This window comes from Lepus europaeus, chromosome 5 (assembly GCF_033115175.1).
Source record: "Lepus europaeus isolate LE1 chromosome 5, mLepTim1.pri, whole genome shotgun sequence".
NCBI lineage: Eukaryota > Metazoa > Chordata > Mammalia > Lagomorpha > Leporidae > Lepus > Lepus europaeus.
Genome location: NC_084831.1, coordinates 132,184,737 through 132,206,254, shown reverse-complemented (window position 1 = coordinate 132,206,254; position 21,518 = coordinate 132,184,737). Strand labels below are relative to the sequence as shown.

Below are 21,518 nucleotides of genomic sequence, written 5' to 3'. Positions count from 1 at the left end.
TCTGCTTTCCTGGTTAGGCTATGACTGATAGATTTATTGTCAGGAAATAATCTTCAAGATGTGGTTCATAAAGGAGAATAAATGCAATGATAGAGAGTGGACGTTTAGCTTAGTGGTTAAGACACCTGTGTCCCATATCAGAGTGCCTGGGTTTGAGTCCTGACTCCAGCTTCTGACTCAGGCTTCCTGCAAATGCAGACCCTGGGAGGGAGCAGTGATAGCCCAGGTGACTGGGTTCCTGCCACGCAGATGGGAAATCTGGATTGTATATCTGGCTATCAGCTTTAGTCCCAGCCCAGCCCTGCCTGTTGCAGGCATTTGGGAAAGTGAAGCAGCACCCCAGTCTCACTCTCTCTGCCTTTAAAATAATTTCTTTTACAATGCCATTATCACTCCTGTTACTGGGGATGGGATTTGATTCAAGTAATTTGTGGCTTCACTACTCAAACAGTGGTCTATTGTATCATCTGGAAGATTGTTAGGCAGAAATTACGCTCCCCCAGACATGCTGAACAACATTTTTATTATTGTAACAATATGCCTGAAGGATTTGTGTGCACACTAAAGTTTGGGGAGCATTGACCTATGTCATGCAGAAGCTCAGTGATTACTTAAATCATCACCTGTGGTTGTTTGGAATGAAGTGCCATTCAAAGGCAGTGCTTTGGGAAATCAAGCACTGGATGCTTTTGACTAGTGGGGTAATAATGATGACTTTGATGGCACTGGACAGCTACAGAAAGAAAAAAGTAAGCTCAGCGCTTTGAACTTGAAGCTCAAGAAATGGGCAGAGATTCAGATATCTTCTGAAGTAGCCTTGAAAGAATCTATATTTTTGTAACTGTAAGGAAGACATAGCTGAGGATCAAGCCCCCAAATCCAATTACTTGGATTGCAGAATCACAAGGCAGGTTGCACTTACAACTTTGCCGAGGTTGGGGAATTAATTAGGAAGAAGTGGGAAACTCAAAGTTAAAATAAAGACATTTCAGCGAAGCCAGATGAAGCTGAGAACATTGAACCTGAAATTCCCCAATCTTCCTTTGCAAGTAGCTATTTCTTACCACTCAAAAGAAACTTGTCTTTCCCTGCTCAAAGGCTCTGAAATAAGTTCATCGCAGGCAGGAAGTTTATAAGAGGATGTGAATCTTCTTTAGGACACGTGCTTCTTGAACTTTAGTATCCATCAGGATCACCTGGGTAACTGGGCCACCCTCCCAGAGATTCTGATTCAGTAAGTTAGATGGGGGCCCAAGAAATTGCATTTCTAATCATTTCTCCAATAATCCTGATACTTCTGGTCTGTGATCTTACCATAGAACCAAGTTCAAGAAATTACTATCCTTCAGTGCCTTCACGTGTATAGCAAAGTCACTTTTTAGCATACTCTGACTTCCTGTCTTTCACACACACACACACACACACACATGAGTTAATCTTGCTAAGCTGCACTAAAAGGAGAAATCTGGGAACATGTGAGAAAGTACTCCAGAAATGTTAGTGCAAGGAGAGCAGAGTGCTTTGTTGGATTCCATTGAATTTATCCATACGTATGCACTTATCTGAGACCCCAGACTTACTGAATCAGTTCTTGCACTTAGAAATGGCTATAACAGTTTGCTCGGTTGAGTCCTAATGCTTGCATTCAATGGTGACCTGCATTTTCTGACACAACATGTAAGAAAAGAGCTAAGGTGTAATCCAAGAGTTGGCTCCTGGGAGGCTAGGTCCCGATCTGGACAGGCGGAAGGACAATTTCAGAGCTTTGTGCAGTGAAAATAAACACAGGAACACATCCACTTGCTGGTGGTGGCAGTCAGGCCACAAGGAGGATCCACACCTAACCATGCCTCCCCCAGCTTATCTGAGTCTACAAACAGTAGTGGCCAGAAGCCAAGCAGTTGCATTACAGAGCTATGGCAGTTCTGGGTCTGCCAGTTGCCATGACACCAGTTGTCATAGAAGCATAGAGATTTGGGAAAGAGTGCGGGAAACTGATAAGACTAATTTTCCCAACATAGGTAATAAGGAGATGGAAATGCTGCAATGTATTATTATATGCATGCATGCTCACCTTGGCTATTTTCTGGGAGCATCCAGGGGATGTTCTCTTCATAAAGATGTTGATAAGTGTGTGAGTGAGGGGAACCTGAACATTCTTGAAAGAGCACCTCTTACTTGTCCTCTCTTGGGTGAAGATGCCAATTAAAGATGGTACCATTAAGTTAGGTTCTCTGAAGTGTCTGAGATGATGGCATCCCAGAAGAGTACAGGCCAGTTGTCAAGGACTAGTCATCAGAGACAGAAGGGATATGATCACAGTTTCTGGGCGCAAGGGAGGGGACAATCATAGTGTTTCAGGCAATAATGAACTTTGTTGGTAGTTGATTGATCATCATGGCTTTTTTAAATAATAAAATTAATAGGCAGCTTATGAAAGAATTACTGGTTGTAAACCAAAAAGCATAAATGTGACTTCAATTTCCACTTATGCTACTTTCTAAATAAAATCGAAGATTAGGGGGTGATTATTGAAATTTTTATTGCAAGAACATTTTGGTAATCTTTATTGAATTTGCATAAGAGAAGTGTTAAAGTGATCATGATTATTTCTAGAGCATTTGAGTAACTTTTCATAGAAATGTAGAAATACTAATTACAAATGACATACATTCAACACAATCAGGAAATATCCTTAGTCTCAGGGTAGCTAAGCTTCAGTTGTTCTGAAATAGAGACATAGGATGTCTTGTTAATATTGGACAACTATGTAAGAGCATGTGTTTCAGGATCAGACAGAATATAAACTACACTTTATGTTAGTAATAACTAACAAGTAGCAGAAATCAGTCATAAGGGAAGGCAAGGTGGGGGGTGATGTGGAACTGGCAAATTTGATAGGATTAGGAGAACAGAGGCAAAAAGTAGAAAGAGAAACAAATATTCTTTGGCAAATTTTTATGTACCCATTATTACTTTATTTGAAAGGGAGACAGAGAGACAGGGGGATGGGGGACTGGACCAGGCTGAAGTCAGGAACCTGGAACTCAGTCCAAGTGTGCCACGTACGTACAGGGACTCAAGTGCTTAAACTACCACCTGCTGCCTTCCAGGGTGAGCCTCAGCAGGAAGCTGGCTTGGTAGTCTAAGTGGGAGTCTGACCTAGGCAATCTGATATGGGATGCTGACATCCTACGTGCCCCTTCCTTCCTTCCTTCCTTCCTTCCTTCCTTCCTTCCTTCCTTCCTTCCTTCCTCCTTTCTCTCTCTCTCTTTCTTTCTTTCTTTCTTTCTTTCTTTCTTTCTTTCTTTCTTTCTTTCTTTCTTTCTTTCTTTCTTTCTTTCTTTCTTTCTTTCTTTCTTTCTTTCCTTCTCTACCTATTTATTTGAAAGGCAGAGTTACAGAGAGGCAGAGGCACAGAGAGGGAGAGAGAGGTTTTCCATTCGCTGGTTCACACCCCAGATGGCCGCAATGGTGGCGCTAGGTAGATCTGAAGCCAGGAGCCAGGAGCTTCCTCTGGGTCTCCCACGTGAGTCCAGGGGCCCAAACACTTGGACCATCTTCTACTGCTTTCCTAGGCCACAGCAGAGAGCTGGATTGGGAGTGGAGCAGCCGGGATTAGACCAGCACCCATATGGGATGCCGGCACTGCAGGCGGTGGCTTTACCTGTTACCTAAGTCCCCTAAGCGCTGTCTTAACCACTGCATCAAATGCCCATACCAAGAGTATTCTTTAAAAATGCATTGGTAGGCCGGCGCCACAGCTCACTAGGCTAATCCTCTGCCTTGCGGCGCTGGCACACTGAGTTCTAGTCCCAGTCGGGGTGCCGGATTCTGTCCCGGTTGCCCCTCTTCCAGGCCAGCTCTCTGTTGTGGCCAGGGAGTGCAGTGGAGGATGGCCCAAGTGCTTGGGCCCTGCACCCCATGGGAGACCAGGATAAGCACCTGGCTAAGCACCTGGCTCCTGCCATCGGATCAGCGCGGTGCGTCGGCCGCAGCGCACCAGCCACGGCGGCCATTGGAGGGTGAACCAACGGCAAAGGAAGACCTTTCTCTCTGTCTCTCTCTCTCTCACTGTCCACTCTGCCTGTAAAAAAAAATACATTGGTATACCTTGAGGTTTTATGTGAATTGTGTGCATGTTATTTTATTGCTGCGACCACAGTAGCTTAATCTAGTGAATATCACTGTCTTACTTTCATTCTTTTTTTTTTTTTTTTTTTTGACAGGCAGAGTGGATAGTGAGAGAGAGAGACAGAGAGAAAAATCTTCCTTTTTGCCATTGGTTCACCCTCCAATGGCCGCTGTGGCCGGCGCATCTCGCTGATCCGAAGCCAGGAGCCAGGCGCTTCTCCCGGTCTCCCATGCGGGTGCAGGGCCCAAGGACTTGGGCCATCCTCCACTGCCTTCCCGGGCCATAGCAGAGAGCTGGCCTGGAAGAGGGGCAACCGGGATAGAATCCGGTGCCCCAACCGGGACTAGAACCCAGTGTGCCGGCGCCACAAGGCGGAGGTTTAGCCTGTAAGGCCACGGCGCCAGCCACTTTCATTCTTTTAACCACTCTGACTTACTGTGGCCTTATCACGGATAATTATCCCATCAAAGTAACAAGAATAAGAGCAGCACCAACACTTTGTAAGTAACACAGAGGAAGGGGTTTGGTAGCAACAGAGTATTTCAATCTTTAAGGGTCTGGTGATCTGCTCTCTCTGGGTCAGGACAGCTTTCCTGGCTCCATTCCATTTCCCTGGTCCTTGCATATTATGGGATGCATGGACCAAAGGAAACCTCTTTCACCAGCTTGGAATCTGAGAGCGGCCAGATCGGTCTTCACTCCTATTTCAGAGGCAATTTCGTGCATTTATTGTGTGTAAGGCACTCTGTGAGCTACATGTGGACTTTCCTAGAGTCTGAAATCAGAAACTCCATGCCAGATTCTGGTTACCTTTCTCACCGTCAGGTACTCTTTCCCTTCCTTACACCACGTGGAACTTAGTACATGGAGAAGCCTGGCTGAGTGAAGTCTGTTCTTTATGTGTATGGATTTGATCCAATAAAACAACTTTGTGCTACTGCCATGGGTTGGCTTATAAACACGATTTCTAGCCTCTCGGACTTGAAGAAGTTATTAGGAAGTCCTAGGCATGTTTATGTGATTTTTTGATGTTGTAATGAATAGTCTCTTTTCCTAGCTTCTCTATTTTGTACTATTTGTGTTTTCCAAGCTGGTTGTCATTGTATGGTATTAAATCACTTTGGCCTTTAGGTGATTCATTGATATATAAAATATGAGAAATATAGCTTGGGTGACAAAAATAGTCTCTCATATTATACATAGCTCAAAATAGAGGTATAATGAGTTTTTAAAAATTTGTCTGTAAAATATTTTTCTTTCTGCCATCAGTTATAACATGTTACTAGAAATTAGATTTTTGAGGACAATTTCATATGAAGAATCTCAGCCATCTTCTGTTCTTAATTTTGACCTTTGAGAAAAATTTTCTACTGAAATTAACTACATAGGAATTTCTCAACTCATTCCAAAGATTTTCAGAGTAATTATATTTAATAATTACTCATATTATTTTTCCCAATTTTAGTCCTTCAAGTGGATAAATTGGCCCTTTGTTTTCTCATTGTTTTCTAATGAACCTCATTTACAAGATGAGAACTTGCTGGTAACTGGAGATGCACCTGGCATGAATTTTATCACCCCTTTTGCTCGGCTTCTCTACAGTCATTGCATACTAGAAACTTCTTTGAGATTATAGGCATCTTTCATTGCATGACTGTAAGTGGGCATGATATGAAGTGCAAAGGGCCACTCTCTTTGGAAATCTCAGGTAGGTTCTGATTTCTCAGTGACAAAAATATAAGGGGGCATGTAGCATTATTGCTTCCGGAAATTGACTTTATTGTTGCTAAATTCCTTACTGTTTTCCCAGAGTGATCCACTTCCTTTTGATGTCAGCTTGTGCGTCAGTTTCTGAGAGTAGTTTGCTCAGCGGTGGGAAAGAAAATACAAGCTCGGGAGAAGACTCAGGAAAAAGGACTATGCCAAGAGAAGTGGGCTCAGGGAGAAACTGACAGGCCCAGGGGCAGTGTGTGTGGGGACTTCCTCTGAGCGTGCATTCCTGGGCTGCTGCTCTCTGTCAGATTTGTGAAACAAAAACAACCTTCTTCTTGATGTAGAGCAAATTATTTGGATTAGTTCTCAAGTTCAAAAAAGGTCTTACAGCTTGGAATACTCGACCTCTTTTATGGATATTGATGTACGTTGTTCTAGAATCTTTTGGAACATCTCAAGAATGTGTTTGTCCTAGCACATGTTTCTACTGTTCTCCTACTGGCTTCAGAGGATTTCCACTTTCATAAGACCCTTCTGATGTCTAAGAACTCAATGTACAACCCTGGGGACTGGCGCTGTGGCGTAGTAGGCTCAGCCTATCTTCACCTGTGGTGCCAGCATCCCACATGGACTGCAGTTTGTGTCTCAGCTGCTCCTCTTCCTATCCAGCTCTCCGCTATGGCCTGGGAAAGCAGTAGAAGATAGACCAAGTCCTTGGGCCCCTGCAGCCATGTCGGAGATCTGGAAGGAGCTCCTGGCTCCTGGCTTCGGATTGGTGCAGCTCCGGCTATTGTGGCCATTTGGGGAGTGAACCAGTGGATGGAAGACCTCTCTCTCTGTCTCTTTTTGTAGCTCTACTTCTGTTTGTAGCTCTACCACTCAAATAAAGAAACAAATCTTAATAATAAATGTACAATCAGTAATGGGGTTTTAATTTTTTAAACAAGGCCTACAAAAATGGAAAAGGTTCTTTTCCAACAGTGCTTTTGATAAAAAGGAAGTGGCAAAAAATATGAAAGGACAAAAGAGACTCAGGAGAGGAATTATGGTGGACTGAAAAGCAGTGTTGCCAAGGGTGATATAAGAGACACCATGCAGCATCAATGGAGTTGGGTCTGTGTGTCCTCTGTCTCTCACTGGTTATGTGACCTTGGACAATTGACTTCTAACACTTTCTTTTTTTATCTATAAAATGAGGGCAATAATATCTAATTCACAGGCTGTGAGAATTTAGTTGGGTAACTTACATAAATTCATCACCCACCACATGTCAGTCTCCAGCCCTATCTTCTACTGCTCTCCTATTTGCATTTGTCCTTCAAGTGACCTTGTCTCTTGGGAAGACATTCTGTACTCCTCTCTCCTCCCAGGTGGAGAAATGTAGGATTTGCTTTTTGGTCATCCATAGTGACTGGATACATGCCTGTCTTCATCAAGTTACACTATAAATTGTTACTTGTCTTTTGTTCCCAATGAAATCTAAGGGCAAGAAAGGTCTTTTTGTACCAAGGTCTAAACAGTTCACAGCACATCCTGGGTACATAGTACTTGTTAATTCCTTTGCTTCCTGAGGTAGTACCCTGCCAACACATAGAATGCTGCTCTGTATACACAAAAAAAGGTCCTGTGGTTTGGAAATGGCTTGAGTGTGTACCCTCAAAGATTCATGTGTTGATGGCATGGTGTCCACTGAGGTGATATTGGCAGGTGGTGGGACCCAAAAGAGGTAGAGCCCAGTGGGAAGTCACTGGGGGCACTGACTTCAGAAGGGATTAAGGTAGTTCTCACAGGCCCACGACTTAGTTCTTGTGAGAGTGAGTTGCTATCAAAGAGCAAGATTGGCTCCTCCCCATTCTCTGGGCTCCTGTCTTCACATGCATACCAGCTATGATATGATGCAATGGGGAGAGGGCTCCTTACTAAGGCCTGTGCTACGCTGTTTGGAATTTCAGACTCCATAACTGTGAACTAAACAAACTTATTTTCTTTATAAATTACCTAGTCTGTGGTCTTTTGTTATAGTAACAGAAAATGGGCCAAGACATTGGTAAAGAGGATAGTAGAGAGCCCATTCTCACAAAATGTAATTTAAGAGGTAAATATGCATTTTAAGAGTAGATTCATACTTTTCAAAAGAATATGTACATTTTCCCTTTATAACAAGTTCTTAATTAAAATTTAATTCATTTTATAAATATTTAATTACAATATATGTATTATAGTATATTGTCATATGTAGTGCTATGTATTCAGTAGGCACATAATTCCTGGTAGTTTGAAAATTTTTCAAATGATTCTGTTATCTTATTTCCAGATACCATCTGTTATATGTGTCACCAAGCTAATTTTTTGTCAGTCATCCAATGAACCTTTCATTGTACAACTTTTTCATTTTCACTCCCAGTAAGAGATAAAAAGATAACAGTTTTAGAACTCTTGTGCTAAGAATACCTACATAATACCTATTTATGTGGTTTTATGCTTGACCAGCTAGTCAAGTATGTCTATAGCTATAACTTTTCATTCTATAGAATTGGAAGGATGATATGTGATTGTTTCAAAGAATTATTCAGGCTTAAGGAGCAATTATCAGCTCTGTACAACTTCATTTTGACCTCTCCATATAATCCGATTTTAATTGCAGTAGAGGTAGTATTTGAATGTAGCCTTGAAATTTTTCACTTTTGTCCCAGACTGGCCACTAGAAAATAAAATAACTTTATTTTTTTGTAGCTATTCCATTCTTCATTCATCAGCTTTCTTTGTAGTTCATGGGATCTACAGTACTTAGACACTGATCTTATATCCATCCTCATAGTGTTTAACCTTTCATCAGTTGGCATTTCTGGGCAGCATCTGATAATGTCCACTAATTTGAAAATGACTCAACGTATAAGCCTTTATAGAGAGACTGTATTTTAATTAAGGGATAGTGAAGACTGAGAAATCTTGAAGAACAAAGGAAACCAAACTTTTAGTTATTGAATATAGATAGATAGGAACATGTGTCATGTTGTGGTTCCCTTGGGTACCTCTCATACTATTCATGTGGTCAGAGTCTATTCTGCTATGATATTGGGAAGCCCAAGACATACCTTGAATAACGTGTACAGTCCATAGGCTTTTGAGTTTTGATGGGGAAATGGTAAATCCTATTGGCTACCAATAGGATATTGGTGTATTCATTGGAGGACACCAATGAAAGCTAGTGCTGGGGGGCCGGTGCTGTGGTGCAGAGGGTTAAAGCCCTGGTCTGAAGCGCCGGCATCCCATATGGACGCCAGTTTTAGTCCTGGCTGCTCCTCTTCTGATCCAGCTCTCTGTTATGGCCTGGGAGAGCAGTAGAAGATGGCCCAAGTCCTTGGGCCCGTGCATCCACATGGGAGACCTGGAGGAAGCTCCTGGTTCCTATCTTCAGATGGATGCAGCTCTGGCCGTTGCAGCCATCTGGGGAGTGAACCATCGGATGGAAGACCTCTCTCTCTGTCTCTACCTCTCTGTAACTCTTTCAAATAAAATAAATCTTTAAAAAAAAAGAAAGCTAGTCCTGCCTTCTTTAGCTGGTGAGGGAAAACAAATTTAAACACAGAGCACACACAGCACAGGTTACCTAGAACTGTTGAGGCATTTTTCCAGAAAGAAGAAAGAGACATCTTTGTGACAAAGATAATGACATCCGTGTCCTCTCCCGTGCTATCTTCAGTGATGCCTGGTGACTCAGGGAGCTCCTTCAGATTGAGTTTCACCAGCACTCTCCCAGCAATGATGTGGTTGGGTAGATCATTGCTGACAGAACCTGATGGCTGGAGTGTCTTTAAGACAGACTGAGACTCAAGGCTGTGAAAGTAAATTTTATTTGGAAAGAAGATCTAAATAAAAGTCTCTAGGAAGAATAACAATACTTTTTATGTGCCTACATGGAATATTTGGTTAAAATATTTCAGTTCTGTAGAACATACAGATTTTCATTACTCCTTTCTTCCCAATGTTTATGACAATCTGATGTGGCTAATTGGATGGGATAGGTTAAAAGATTAACTTGCATTGGATGGATTTGTGTTCTGAGAAACATTGACATCTATCAATGAAAAGTGAATCTGTAGAAAAGTAACTGTCACTTAAGTAGAGTCAGGTAGAAAGACCTACCACAATTATCAAAATGAGAGTAATAATGAGAAATAATTGTTATTTGGGGCTATTTGTACTCTTATGGTTGCAATAGTATCTGTGGGAGTATATGGTTATCTTCCCTGGTGTTTAATGGAGATAAAAAATTTACACTAAGTTATATGATTTTTTTCTTAATGAGTAAGTTAAGTGAAAGTTTGTTGTGTGTCAAATGCATGCTACTTGTTGGTGTTACACGTGAATAAGATATTGCCCCTCTTGAATGCAACATACATATCATCTATTGGAGTTCATAAATAGTTATAATGATATGATGAGACTATGCTTATGATCTGTGATTGTGCAGATGAGTAAACAGTTACAATATAGTGATAGATATCGTGATAGGAGAAGAACATACATATGACATGGGGGCATGCAGGTAAATTGACAGCTGCAATATAATGGTAAGTATCATGATAGGAGAGTTAAAGTTGTTGTATTTGCCTCCATCTCTTACCCAAACAACTAAGAAAAAAGTAGCAAAAGTCAAGGAGATGAACATAGTGAATGTACCTGGAGTTGGAGAAATTGGAGATGCTAAGACACTTCCCCCTCCGCACGTAACGAAGTACCACGTCTTAGAAGCACATTGATGAAGAGGTGGTACAGTTCTCATCCACACAGTAAAGTTTCCACCAACGCGCTTATAATGCCCTTCTACCTGGAACTCCTGAAGGCACCCATTGGAATTAAAATTCACATTCTAGGACTCTGGTTGCCCCAACCACTCCAATTGTGAATTAAAAAATAAATCCTAAAAGTAGCTGTGTGTGATTGCAGGCCATAAACAGCATGGCATTTAATTTATTTTCTGAACAGCGGTTGATTAAGGAGGTGGGGGGAGTGTCAATTTTCTTCTTAAAGCAAGTGCAGGCAGCAATGTCTATGTGTGCCCTGTCATCCCCAACAGCAGTCACAGTGGTCCTTTTAAATGATATCGTTTCCCTGCTCTCAACCTTCCCGTGGCTTCTTGGCTGGCCCTTTGCTCCTTCTCTGGTGTTCTCTGTTACATTCCCTAGAGCTCCCTCCTCTCCGGCCTCTTTGTTGTCCTTCAAACAAAGTCTGACCCCATCGCCAGGTGTCTTAGTGCAGGCATGGAAATTTTCTAAGGGATATTTGGTTTCATTAATTTCAGCTTTAGCTGTTGTAAGCTTTTCTCCCAATGTTATATCCTCAGTCAATGAGGACAGACTAAGACTGTTCAGATCTGTTATAGTCTTAGGAAGATGTTTAAACTCTACCAAAAGTAAAACTTTTATGGATTAAAACATTATATTTTTTTGGAAATGTGATCCTGATGTCCTGGCGTGCTATGTGAACTTCCTGTTTGCTTCCTGCAGGCAGCTGCATGGCCATTCCTCCCTTCCTATTGCTCTCCACTGAAAAATCACCCTCTCACTGAGGTTCTGCCGATTTGACTAATATTTCAGCCCCACATTGGACCACATTTTATATTGTCCTTTGGTGCCTTATATTTTCTTTATAACAGTTAAATCTGATCTAATATACATTTTATGTATTTATCTTGTTGCCTATATTCCTTGGGAGGAAAGATCCTTATTGTCCCTTTTGTCTGCTATTAAAAGACATAGACTACGTGTTACTGTATGTTTTGTTTACTGTAAACTGTGACATATATTTCAGTACACTATTGTTTACATACACCAATGCTGACTACGGGAGTAGAAGCTCAGTAGGTGTTTTTGAAAGAATGGTAGTGGCTTGCTTGAGAACCAGGGATGCTCAGTGGTGCTGGAGTTGAGTGGATGAGCCACAGGTGAGGTTCTCCCAGGAGGGAGATTTGGAAGCCATTCAAACTCACCTGTCTCATCAGAGTCTGCCAATGTTATCACTTTCTTCAAAGCACAAGGGCTCCATTCTTTCCTCCAGATAGCTGTTAATGGCGCCTAATCCACTGACTCCAACACCAATCATTGCAATTCTTTTCACTCCTTTGGACTCTTGTTTCAGAAGGTCAAAGGGTTCTATGACTTGCTCCTTTGGTGATAAAATCAGATTCCATTGCCAAGTAGCTTAGTGGGGGAGTCAGAATCTCCTAAATGATATTTAGTTTCATTAATTTAAGCTTCAGCTAGTGGAAGCTTTTCTCCCAAAATCATCTCCTCAGTCAACAAGGAAAAACATTTTGTTCAGATCTGTTACAAACAGAGGAAGACACATAAACTTTAACTTAGTAAAAGCAAAACTTGTAATAATTAAACCTTTATTTGTGCAAGTAATCCAGATTAAAAAATCTTTGTAGAAAGTTGATTGTAGAGTGGTCAAGAATGGACTGAATGTGGCTCACCTGCTGATGCTAGACTTGCTATTAGTGTCCGGGCCATCAAAGAAGGAGGTACCTTTCTCTGAAGGGAGGAGAGAACTTCCACTTTGATTATGACCTTGTCTAAATAAAGTAGGAGTTTGTGAACTCAAGAGGCTTCCATAGCCTTGCAGCTCATGACAAGAGCCTCAGGTGATTACTGACGTCATAAATAAGAGTGTCAGTTGTTAAGTCAACAACAGGAGTCACTGTGTACTTACTCCCATGTAGGTTCTCTGTCTTAAAAGTGTTGTACTATGAGAATTCACAGTAAAACTAGTCTTCAAACAGTACTTTATATTTTGTGTGTCTGTGTGGGTGAAAACTGTTGAAATCTTTACTTAGTATATACTAAGTTGATCTTCTGTATATAAAGATAATTAAAAATGAATCTTAATGAAGAATGGGATGGGAGAGGGAGTAGGAGATGGGATGGTTTGCAGGTGGAAGGGTGGTTATGGGGGGGGACTGCTATAATCCAAAAGTTGTATTTTTGAAACTTATATTTATTAAATAAAATTTTTCTTAAAAAAAAGAATTGCTGTTAGTGTTGTCAAAACTTACTTTGCTCACTCTGGGCTGTGGTGAACAAGCTGTTTTACTTTAACCTCTGATTAAAAGGCTCATGCTACTCTTTCCCTGACACCTTATGTTCCATTCCTTTTGGTACAATCTATTGTCATTATTTTTATTTATTTATTGGAGAGACAAAGAGATGGAGATGGAGAAAGGCAGAGAGAGAGAGAGAGAGAAAAGAGAGAGAGAGAGAGAGAGAAAAGAGAGAGAGCGAGCAAGAGAGAGCGAGCTGGCATCCACTGGTTTACTCCCCAGATGCTGGCAATGGCTGGGGCTGGGCATGACTGAAGCCAGGAGCTGGGAATGCTATCCAAGTCTCCCATGTGGGTGATAGGACCCTAATTACTTGAGCCGTCCCTGCTGTACCCACAACAATCTGTATTAGCAGGAAGCTGGAGTTAGGAGCCAGAGCTAGGTATCCAACTCACCCACCGTGTTGTGAGATGTTGGTGTCTTAACCACTAAACACACCCTCCTGTAAACCTGTTTGATTTGGTTCTTTTATTCTGACCTCAAGCTCCTTGGAACATGTTCTTGGTCTCACATTTGCAATATTGATGCAACACTTCTGCTCTTTCATCATTACCCCATGGAGGAGCTTAATCGAGTTTTAACATACAAGTCATCTCATAAAAATCTAAGCTGCTATTAGACAGTATTCTTAGGGAAAGCCAGTCACTACTCTCTCACTTTTTTTTTTTTTTTTTTTTTCTAAGAGCTAAAACTTTGCAGATGACAGTGTGGACCAAATGCCTTTGTTCCATGTTCCTACTGATCCTTTTCTTTCTTTCTTCCATTTTTTTTAAAGATTTTTATTTATTCATTTATTTGAAAGACACAGTTACAGAGAGGGGTAGAGACAGGGAGAGAGGTCCTCCAACCGCTGGTTCACTCCCAGATGGCCACAACAGCCGGAGCTGCGCTGATCCGAAGCTAGGAGCCAGCAGCCTCCTCTGGATCTCCCACGCGGGTGCAGGGGCCCAAGGACTTGGGCCATCTTCCGATGCCTTCCCAGACCATAGCAGAGAACTGGATCGGAAGAGGAGCAGCCGGGACTAGAACCTGCACCCATATGGGATGCCAGTGCTCCAGGCCAGGATGTTAACCTGCAGTGCCACAATGCCGGCCCTTCCTACTGATCCTTTTCAATGATGTTCTTCAGTATCATGCAGGATTATTTTATTTATTTAAAAAAATTGTTTGATTAACCTGGGAATAATAGTACAGCATTACGGCATGTAAAGCAGTGTTCCAACACATGCATACAGAGTGAACTGGTCAAATCAGGCTATCAACATCTCCACCTCTCCACCCTCCCTCCATGTTTGGAGGGATTCATGCAGCACATAACACATTGTTGTGAACTACAGTCACGCCCCGCCCCCCTCATTGTTGAGGAACATTAGAGCCTATAACCTATATCATACTGTATTTTGGTGCCCTTTATCCATGAACGTTTTTTGAGCTCTGTGCATAAGATGCTTTAACCTCTGTGTTTATCATGTGAGATATGTCCATTCACATCTGTTACAAGCAAGTGATAAGTTCACATCTAAGCTTTAGGACCTCTAGAGGATACCAGTCCCCTTCAGCGTATTCCAACATGACAAATTCCTTTCCAAATACAGATTTAGTACAAATTCACTTTGTAATCTCATATTATTTAGTTCTTCCCATATAATCTTTTCTTTTCTTTTTTTTTTTTTTTGGCAAGAACTTTCTAAAAGCTTCATATCTGGTTTTTTTTTTTTTTTTTTTTTTTTTCTTTTTGACAGGCAGAGTGGACAGTGAGAGAGAGAGACAGAGAGAAAGGTCTTCCTTTTGCCGTTGGTTCACCCTCCAATGGCCGCCACGGCAGGTGCGCTGCGGCCAGCACACCGCGCTGTTCCAAAGGCAGGAGCCAGGTGCTTCTCCTGGTCTCCCATGGGGTGCAGGGCCCAAGCACTTGGGCCATCCTCCATTGCACTCCCGGGCCACAGCAGAGAGCTGGCCTGGAAGAGGGGCAGCCGGGACAGAATCCGGTGCCCCAACCGGGACTAGAACCCGGTGTGCCGGCGCCGCAAGGCAGAGGATTAGCCTGTTGAGCCACGGCGCCGGCCTAAGAGCTTCATATCTTTTTTTTTTTTTAAACTTTTATTTAATGAATATAAATTTCCAAAGTATAGCTTATGGGTTACAATGGCTTCCTCCCTCCCATAACTTCCCTCCCGCCTGCAACCCTCCCCTTTCCCGCTCCCTTTCCCCTTCCATTCATGTAAAGATTCATTTTCAATTCTCTTTGTATACAGAAGATCAGTTTAGTATATATTAGGTAAAGATTTCAACATTTTGCCCATATAGCAACATAAAGTGAAAAAACTACCATTGGATTACTAATTATAGCATTAAATAGCAATGTACAGCACATTAAAGACAGAGATCCTACATAATTTTTTTTTCAAATTAATTAATTTTCTATGCCATTTCCATTTTAACACCAGGTTGTTTTTTTTTCATTTCCAATTCTCTTTATATACAGAAGATCAATTCAGTATATAATTAGTAAAGACCTCATCAGTTTGTGCCCACACAGAAACGCAAAGTATAAAAATACTGTTTCAGTACTAGTTATAGCATCACTTGGCTTTAGATGACACATTAGGGACAGATCCCACATGGGGTGTAAGTACACAGTGACTCCTGTTGCTGATTTAACAATTTGACACTCCTGTTCATGGCGTCAGTAATCTCCCTAGGCTCTAGTCATGAGTTGCCAGGGCTATGGAAGCCTTTAGAGTTCACTGACTTTGATCTTATTCCGATAGGGTCATAGTCAAAGTGGAAGTTCTCTCCTCCCTTCAGAGAAAGGTACCTCCTTCTTTGATGGCCCCATTCTTTCCACTGGGATCTCACTCACAGAGATCATTCATTTAGGTCTTTTTTTTTTTTTTTCCGTGATATCTTGGCTTTCCATGCCTGCTATACTCTCATGGGTTCTTCAGCCAGATCTGAATGCCTTGAGGGCTGATTCTGAGGCCAGAGTGTTGTTTAGGACATCTGCCATCCTATGAGTCTGCTGTGTATCCCACTTCCCATGTTGGATCTTTCTCTCCCTTTTTGATTCTATCAGTTAGTATTAGCAGATACTTGTCTTGTTTGTGTGATCTCTTTGACTCTTAGACCTATCAGAGCTATCAATTGTGAGCTGAAATTGATCACTTGGACTAGTGCGATGGCATTGGTACATGCCGATCCAGCTCAAGTAGTATAAAAAAAAGAAGGGTTTTTCTGCTAGAAATTTTATGTAAGATATTTATTTAGCATTCTAGTATGGTTTATAGAAATATTAATCTGGCATTTAGTTTTATATTCCTTGTATCATTACATAAATATGTAATCTATATTACATAAAGCATAAATTCCTTATATTATTAAATGAAAATTACATAAAGTTTTACATAAATTTTGTATTACCATTGTCTTCCCTAACAGTGTATAAACTCCTAAGAACTTTGTATTAGGCTTTTGTTGAATTCCTGAATGTCCAGGGTCTTATACATAGAGGAAAACGCAAATATTTACTAGATAGAGGGAAGTGTATATTTATTAAACATACTAAGCATTAAATAATAAATTTAAAAAAGCAGAATCTAATAACTATTGCATTCTATAAAAAATCAGGGCCAATAGGAGAGGGAAGAGGAAGAAGGGTGGGAGTACAGGGGGTAGGGGGGTAGGGTGGGAAGAATCACTATGTTCTTAAACTTGTATATATGAAATGCATGACATTTGTATACCTTAAATAAAAGATTTCTAGGTTAAAGAAAGGGAAAAAATCAGGTCCATACTTAATTTTGAGTTATGATAATAAATTATTGTATGCCATCCTCTATCAATTACAGAATCTGGGTTTAGAGTCTTGTCTTGACAACAGGTGGGAGACTGTGGCATGCCATCAAAGGGCAGGCTGCCCCTTCCCTCCACTCCCCACTCCCCACCCTAGAGAACCACTCATCGTCTAGAAAGACAGAGAGTCTTTCTAGTCACCTGCAAAATGGCTCACAAAACTACATAAGCGAAAGGCCTCCGAGGCTCCTGGAGAGCCCAGCCCTACAGCCGCCCTGCACGCGGTCTTCACAAGAACAGGCTGTCGCTGCCTCTTTGCTTCAATAAAGCAACCTGTCTCTGTTGAGGTCGGCTCCGTCTCCTTTTTCTGTTTCTCCTTTTAGGGGATATGGAAGGCCAGAATCCCGAGCTATTCCAAACCTGACAGCAGTAGCTCATAATATTTTAGAGTTGATAGATATTCCTTCTAAAAAGCAGTAGCTCTTGACTTCTGGCTCCCGGCTTTGGCCATCTGGGGAGTGAACCAATGGATGGAAGATTCTCTCTCTCTTTCTGTCTCTTCCTCTCTCTATGTAACTCTTTCTTTTTTTAAAATTTATTTATGTATTTGAAAGGTAGAGTTAGAGAGAGAGAGAAGGAGAGACAGAGAGATTTTCCATCCTCTTGTTCACTCCCCGAATGGCTGCAAGGGCTGGAGCTGGGCTAATCTGAAGCCAAGATCCAGTAGCTTTTTCCCAGTCTCCCATGTGGGTGCAGGGGCCTAAGGACTTAGATCATCGTCTGTTGTTTTCCCAGGTGCATCAGCAAGGAGCTGGATTGGAAGTGGAGTAGTTGGGAAATGAACTGGTGCCCATATGGGATGCCAGCACTGCAGCCGGAGGCTTTACCTGCTATGTCACAGAGCCGGCCCCAACTATTACTTTCAAAATAAATAAATTAATCTTTTAAAAAATTTAAAAAGCAATAGTTGTTGAATGTTTTTCTATTTGCTTCTTGTTGACTTTGAAATGCTCATAGAAGTTGTGGAAATTCTCATTGGAAACCTGGGTACACATTTACACACAATGTTCTATGTACAAACCGGTGACTTGTGAACCCCTTGAGGGCTGTTTGTAGGGCCATGGACTATCTCTAATGTTGTTCAGTCCCACTTTTCTTTTCTCTTTTCTTTTTTCATTTTATTTTTTCGACAGGCAGAGTTAGTGAGAGAGAGAGAGAGAGAGAGAGAGTTATAGACAGTGAGAGACAGAGAGAAAGGTTTTCCTTCTGTTGGTTCACTCCCCTAGTGGCCGCCACGGCCGGCGCTGCGCCAATCCGAAGCCAGGAGCCGATGCTTCCTCCCGGTCTCCCATGTGGGTGCAGGGACCCAAGCACTTGGGCCATCCTCTGCTGCCCTCCCGGGCTACAGCAAAGAGCTGGACTGGAAGAGGAGCAACCGGGACTAGTACTCGGTGCCCCAACTGGGACTAGAACCTGGGTTGCAGGCGCCACAGGTAGAGGATGAGCCAAGTGAGCCACAGCACCGGCCGCAGTCCCACTTTTCATACATACAAGATACAGCATTGCTTTACAACAAAGCAGCTTACAGTTTCATATTGGGATCATTTGATTCCTTAATGACTGATTTCCTTAGATGGAAATTCATCCTCCCTCAGTGAATAAGACCAAGCTTATGTTGCACTGTATGGGCTACAGAGACTTCTGATATATTAATAGATGAAAATCACTGCACAATAAATTCATTACCACTTTTCTTCTCTCTTGCTATCTCCAAATTTCTCTCCTGGCTCCTTATTTAACTATAGAAGAACATATATCCTCAGGGCTTTATCAACTCACTGATTCTTCTCTTTCCCCGCTCTGTAGTGGGAGAACAAAAGCCACTCTGTAATGTTGTTCAGTCCCACTTTTCTTCAGTCAGGTGGAAACGGGTAAGCAAAGAACTCATCGTGTGGTGGATGGAACATTGGCCAGGGAGCAAGGAAAGCTGATGTTGCCTCCTCTTGGCTGCACACTTAATACAAGCCACTTAGCCTCCGAGCCTATGTTCTGATCTGCAACGCAAAGGGTGAATTAAAGTACTGCTCGGGCCACATCCAGTTCTCAACTTCCACAAACTATAGACAAACAAGCAGATAAATATGCAAGGGTTGAAATATTGATGATAGAGAGTTCTCTCCTTGATTAGTCTGCTTGGAAATATTTAAAAAGCTAGAAAGCTTTCATTGTAACTCTTGAGAAGTACAAGTACCGGAATACCTCACTCTGGGCTCCCTCTAAGCTGCACTGGTTCTACAGCTAAAGCCGTTTGTAACAATGTCATGTATTAGAAAATTCTTTCTTTAGTGAAGCCTTATGCTACTAGCAGCAGAATGACACTATTTGAATGTGAAAGAACGGTAGCATGTAAAACCTAGATAAAGTTAGAAATGTAGAAATAAACAGGCAAAAATCCCAAAGCATAAAAGGTCTTTGACATGTCATTTTTCAGCTTTACAACGTAACGTAAAACCCAGCATCCCATTGTAACAGAGCTCTAATCTGATGATTTCTTTTAATGTATTTCTGTTCTGTGCTTGGAATCTGTAGGTTAGAAGGCATCACAGATTTATTCAGTAAATTCCGTTTTCTTGTTTTTCTGAGACTGATTTTATTTTCTTATTTTCTCAGCTATGTCATTGATATACCATGCCTCAGCCTATCTTCCAAGTTCACATAGGGGTACAGAACCCCTTTCACTAGATTTTTTTGCAAAGAAGGGTGCTACCTAAATCTTGAATCTTTTCTCACATTTGCCTTTTTCGTCCTGATGAGTACCATTTCTCTCTTGTAGGTGGGTATTGAATAAAAGGAGATTGTCTTGAAGTTGTAACTGATCATATTACTCCTAACACGTTCATAACAACCTTGGCTTTTATGGGCTGGCATTATGGAGCTGCAGGTAAAGCCGCCACTTGAAATACCAGCATCCCATATGTGTCTCAGCTGCTGCACTTCTGACTCTGCTAACGGCCCATAAAAAGCAGCAGAAGATCACCCAAGTGTTTGGGCCCCTGAACCCATGTAGGAGACCTAAATGAAGCTCCTGGCTTCAGTCTGGCCCACTCTTGGTTGTTGTGGCCATCTGGGGCGTGTACCTGCAGATGGAAGATCTCTGTCATTCCTTCTCTCTATGTAACTCTAACTTTCAAGTAAATAAATACAGCTTTTTTAAAAATCTTTGTTTTGAATATATAAAACACAACTAACCTTAATGAAGTAAGAGGGGAAGTAGTAGAATTTGACTCTGAAGTCCTCCGTGTCACAGAGAAAAGCACCATAGAAACTCTACCACCCAGAGAGAGGGCAAGTGACTGTGTGGTTACCTGGGCTGTCTCCTGCAAGAGATTGACCTTTGGGTGATGGTTCATGTATAAAGACTCCTTCTTGCCTTGCTTCCGTCCAGGGATAACTTTCTTAACTGGACTCTGGTATAGAATTAGCATCTTGTCAACATTTAATAAATGCACTCATCATTGCTTATTTCATGTACGAAGAAGGAGTACAAGGTGCACATTAAGGAAAATAATCTGCTGTAAATTCAGCATCCAATCTCACTGGGAATTTTCAAAGGAACATTGAATTTGACAGTGAAAATTTACTTGGCGATTGCTGCTGTCCCTGCTGTGCTGTCCTGATTTCATCTCTCTGGTCCCAGTTCACCACTGCCATGTCATTTAGGAAGAGTCTTTCTCAAGGTCACCTGCCTAGCACTCTTCTCTGTGCTGTCATTATTCCTGGAAGTTACTGGAGCCTTCTCTGAGAGCAGTAGCTCAGGGGCTCAGGGGCTGACTGCAGAATCATCTCTCACCCATCACTCCCCCTGGCCACCTGCCCCAGCCTCCAAGAATGGGGCTGGTCTGCACCCCTTGAGAAGCAAGGGCAGTTGGTTGACAGTTCTCAGTAAAGCTAAGAGCAGGGAGGATGAAGGCATCTTTACAGGATGGCAATGCCATCTGTTTCCTTAAGAGGAACCTCAGCCGGCGCCGCAGCTCAACAGGCTAATCCTCCACCTTGTGGCGCTGGCACACCAGGTTCTAGTCCCTGTTGGGGCACCGGATTCTGTCCTGGTTGCCCCTCTTCCAGTCCAGCTCTCTGCTGTGGCCTGGAAGTGCAGTGGAGGATGGCCCAAGTGCTTGGGCCCTGCACCCCATGGGAGACCAGGAGAAGCACCTGGCTCCTGGTTTTGGATCAGCGCGATGCGCCGGCCATGGCAGCCATTGGAGGGTGAACCACGGTAAAGGAAGACCTTTCTCTCTGTCTCTATCTCTCTCTCTCACTGTTCACACTGGCTGTAAAAAAAAAAAAAAAAAAAAAGAAAAAGAAAAAAAGAAAAAAAAAAAAAAAGGAACCTCAGCAGTATCGCCAAAGTGGAAAATAAATAAGCAGCTTTCACAGCTGTACCCTCTTCAGAAACCAAGGAGAGCAGATGACCCCAGTCCTCTGGTCATCCTATTGTGTAGTGTGTTTTGTGTGTGGTTTTTTGTTTTTTGTTTTTTTTTTTTTTGTGTGTGTGTGTGTGTGATTAAGGGGACTGACCTAAGGAATAAACCTCAGAGCCAAAGGAAAGTTTTCTTGGAGGACTCATGCCACAAATTCCTATAAAGAATTCGTAGGTTTTAAATGATCATTGGTATCTGGGGATGCAGAAACAATTATTAGTACTCAGCAGGCAACACCACTAACTGGAGAAAAAAATTTAATTGGTCTATGTAAGGGCACTTGAGTCTATGGAAC

At 42.0% G+C, this 21,518-nt stretch overlaps 1 protein-coding gene across 1 annotated transcript in view; it reads right to left on the bottom strand.

Annotated features, from left to right (window-relative positions):
- Nucleotides 1-21,518, bottom strand: part of LOC133759260 (flavin-containing monooxygenase 5-like) — a 102,651-nt gene that overhangs the window by 41,102 nt on the left and 40,031 nt on the right. The window contains 3 exon segments of the mRNA XM_062190194.1: nucleotides 4,572-4,764; nucleotides 4,766-4,816; nucleotides 4,818-4,910. Of these exon segments, the coding sequence (XP_062046178.1) occupies nucleotides 4,572-4,764; nucleotides 4,766-4,816; nucleotides 4,818-4,910 (337 nt within the window).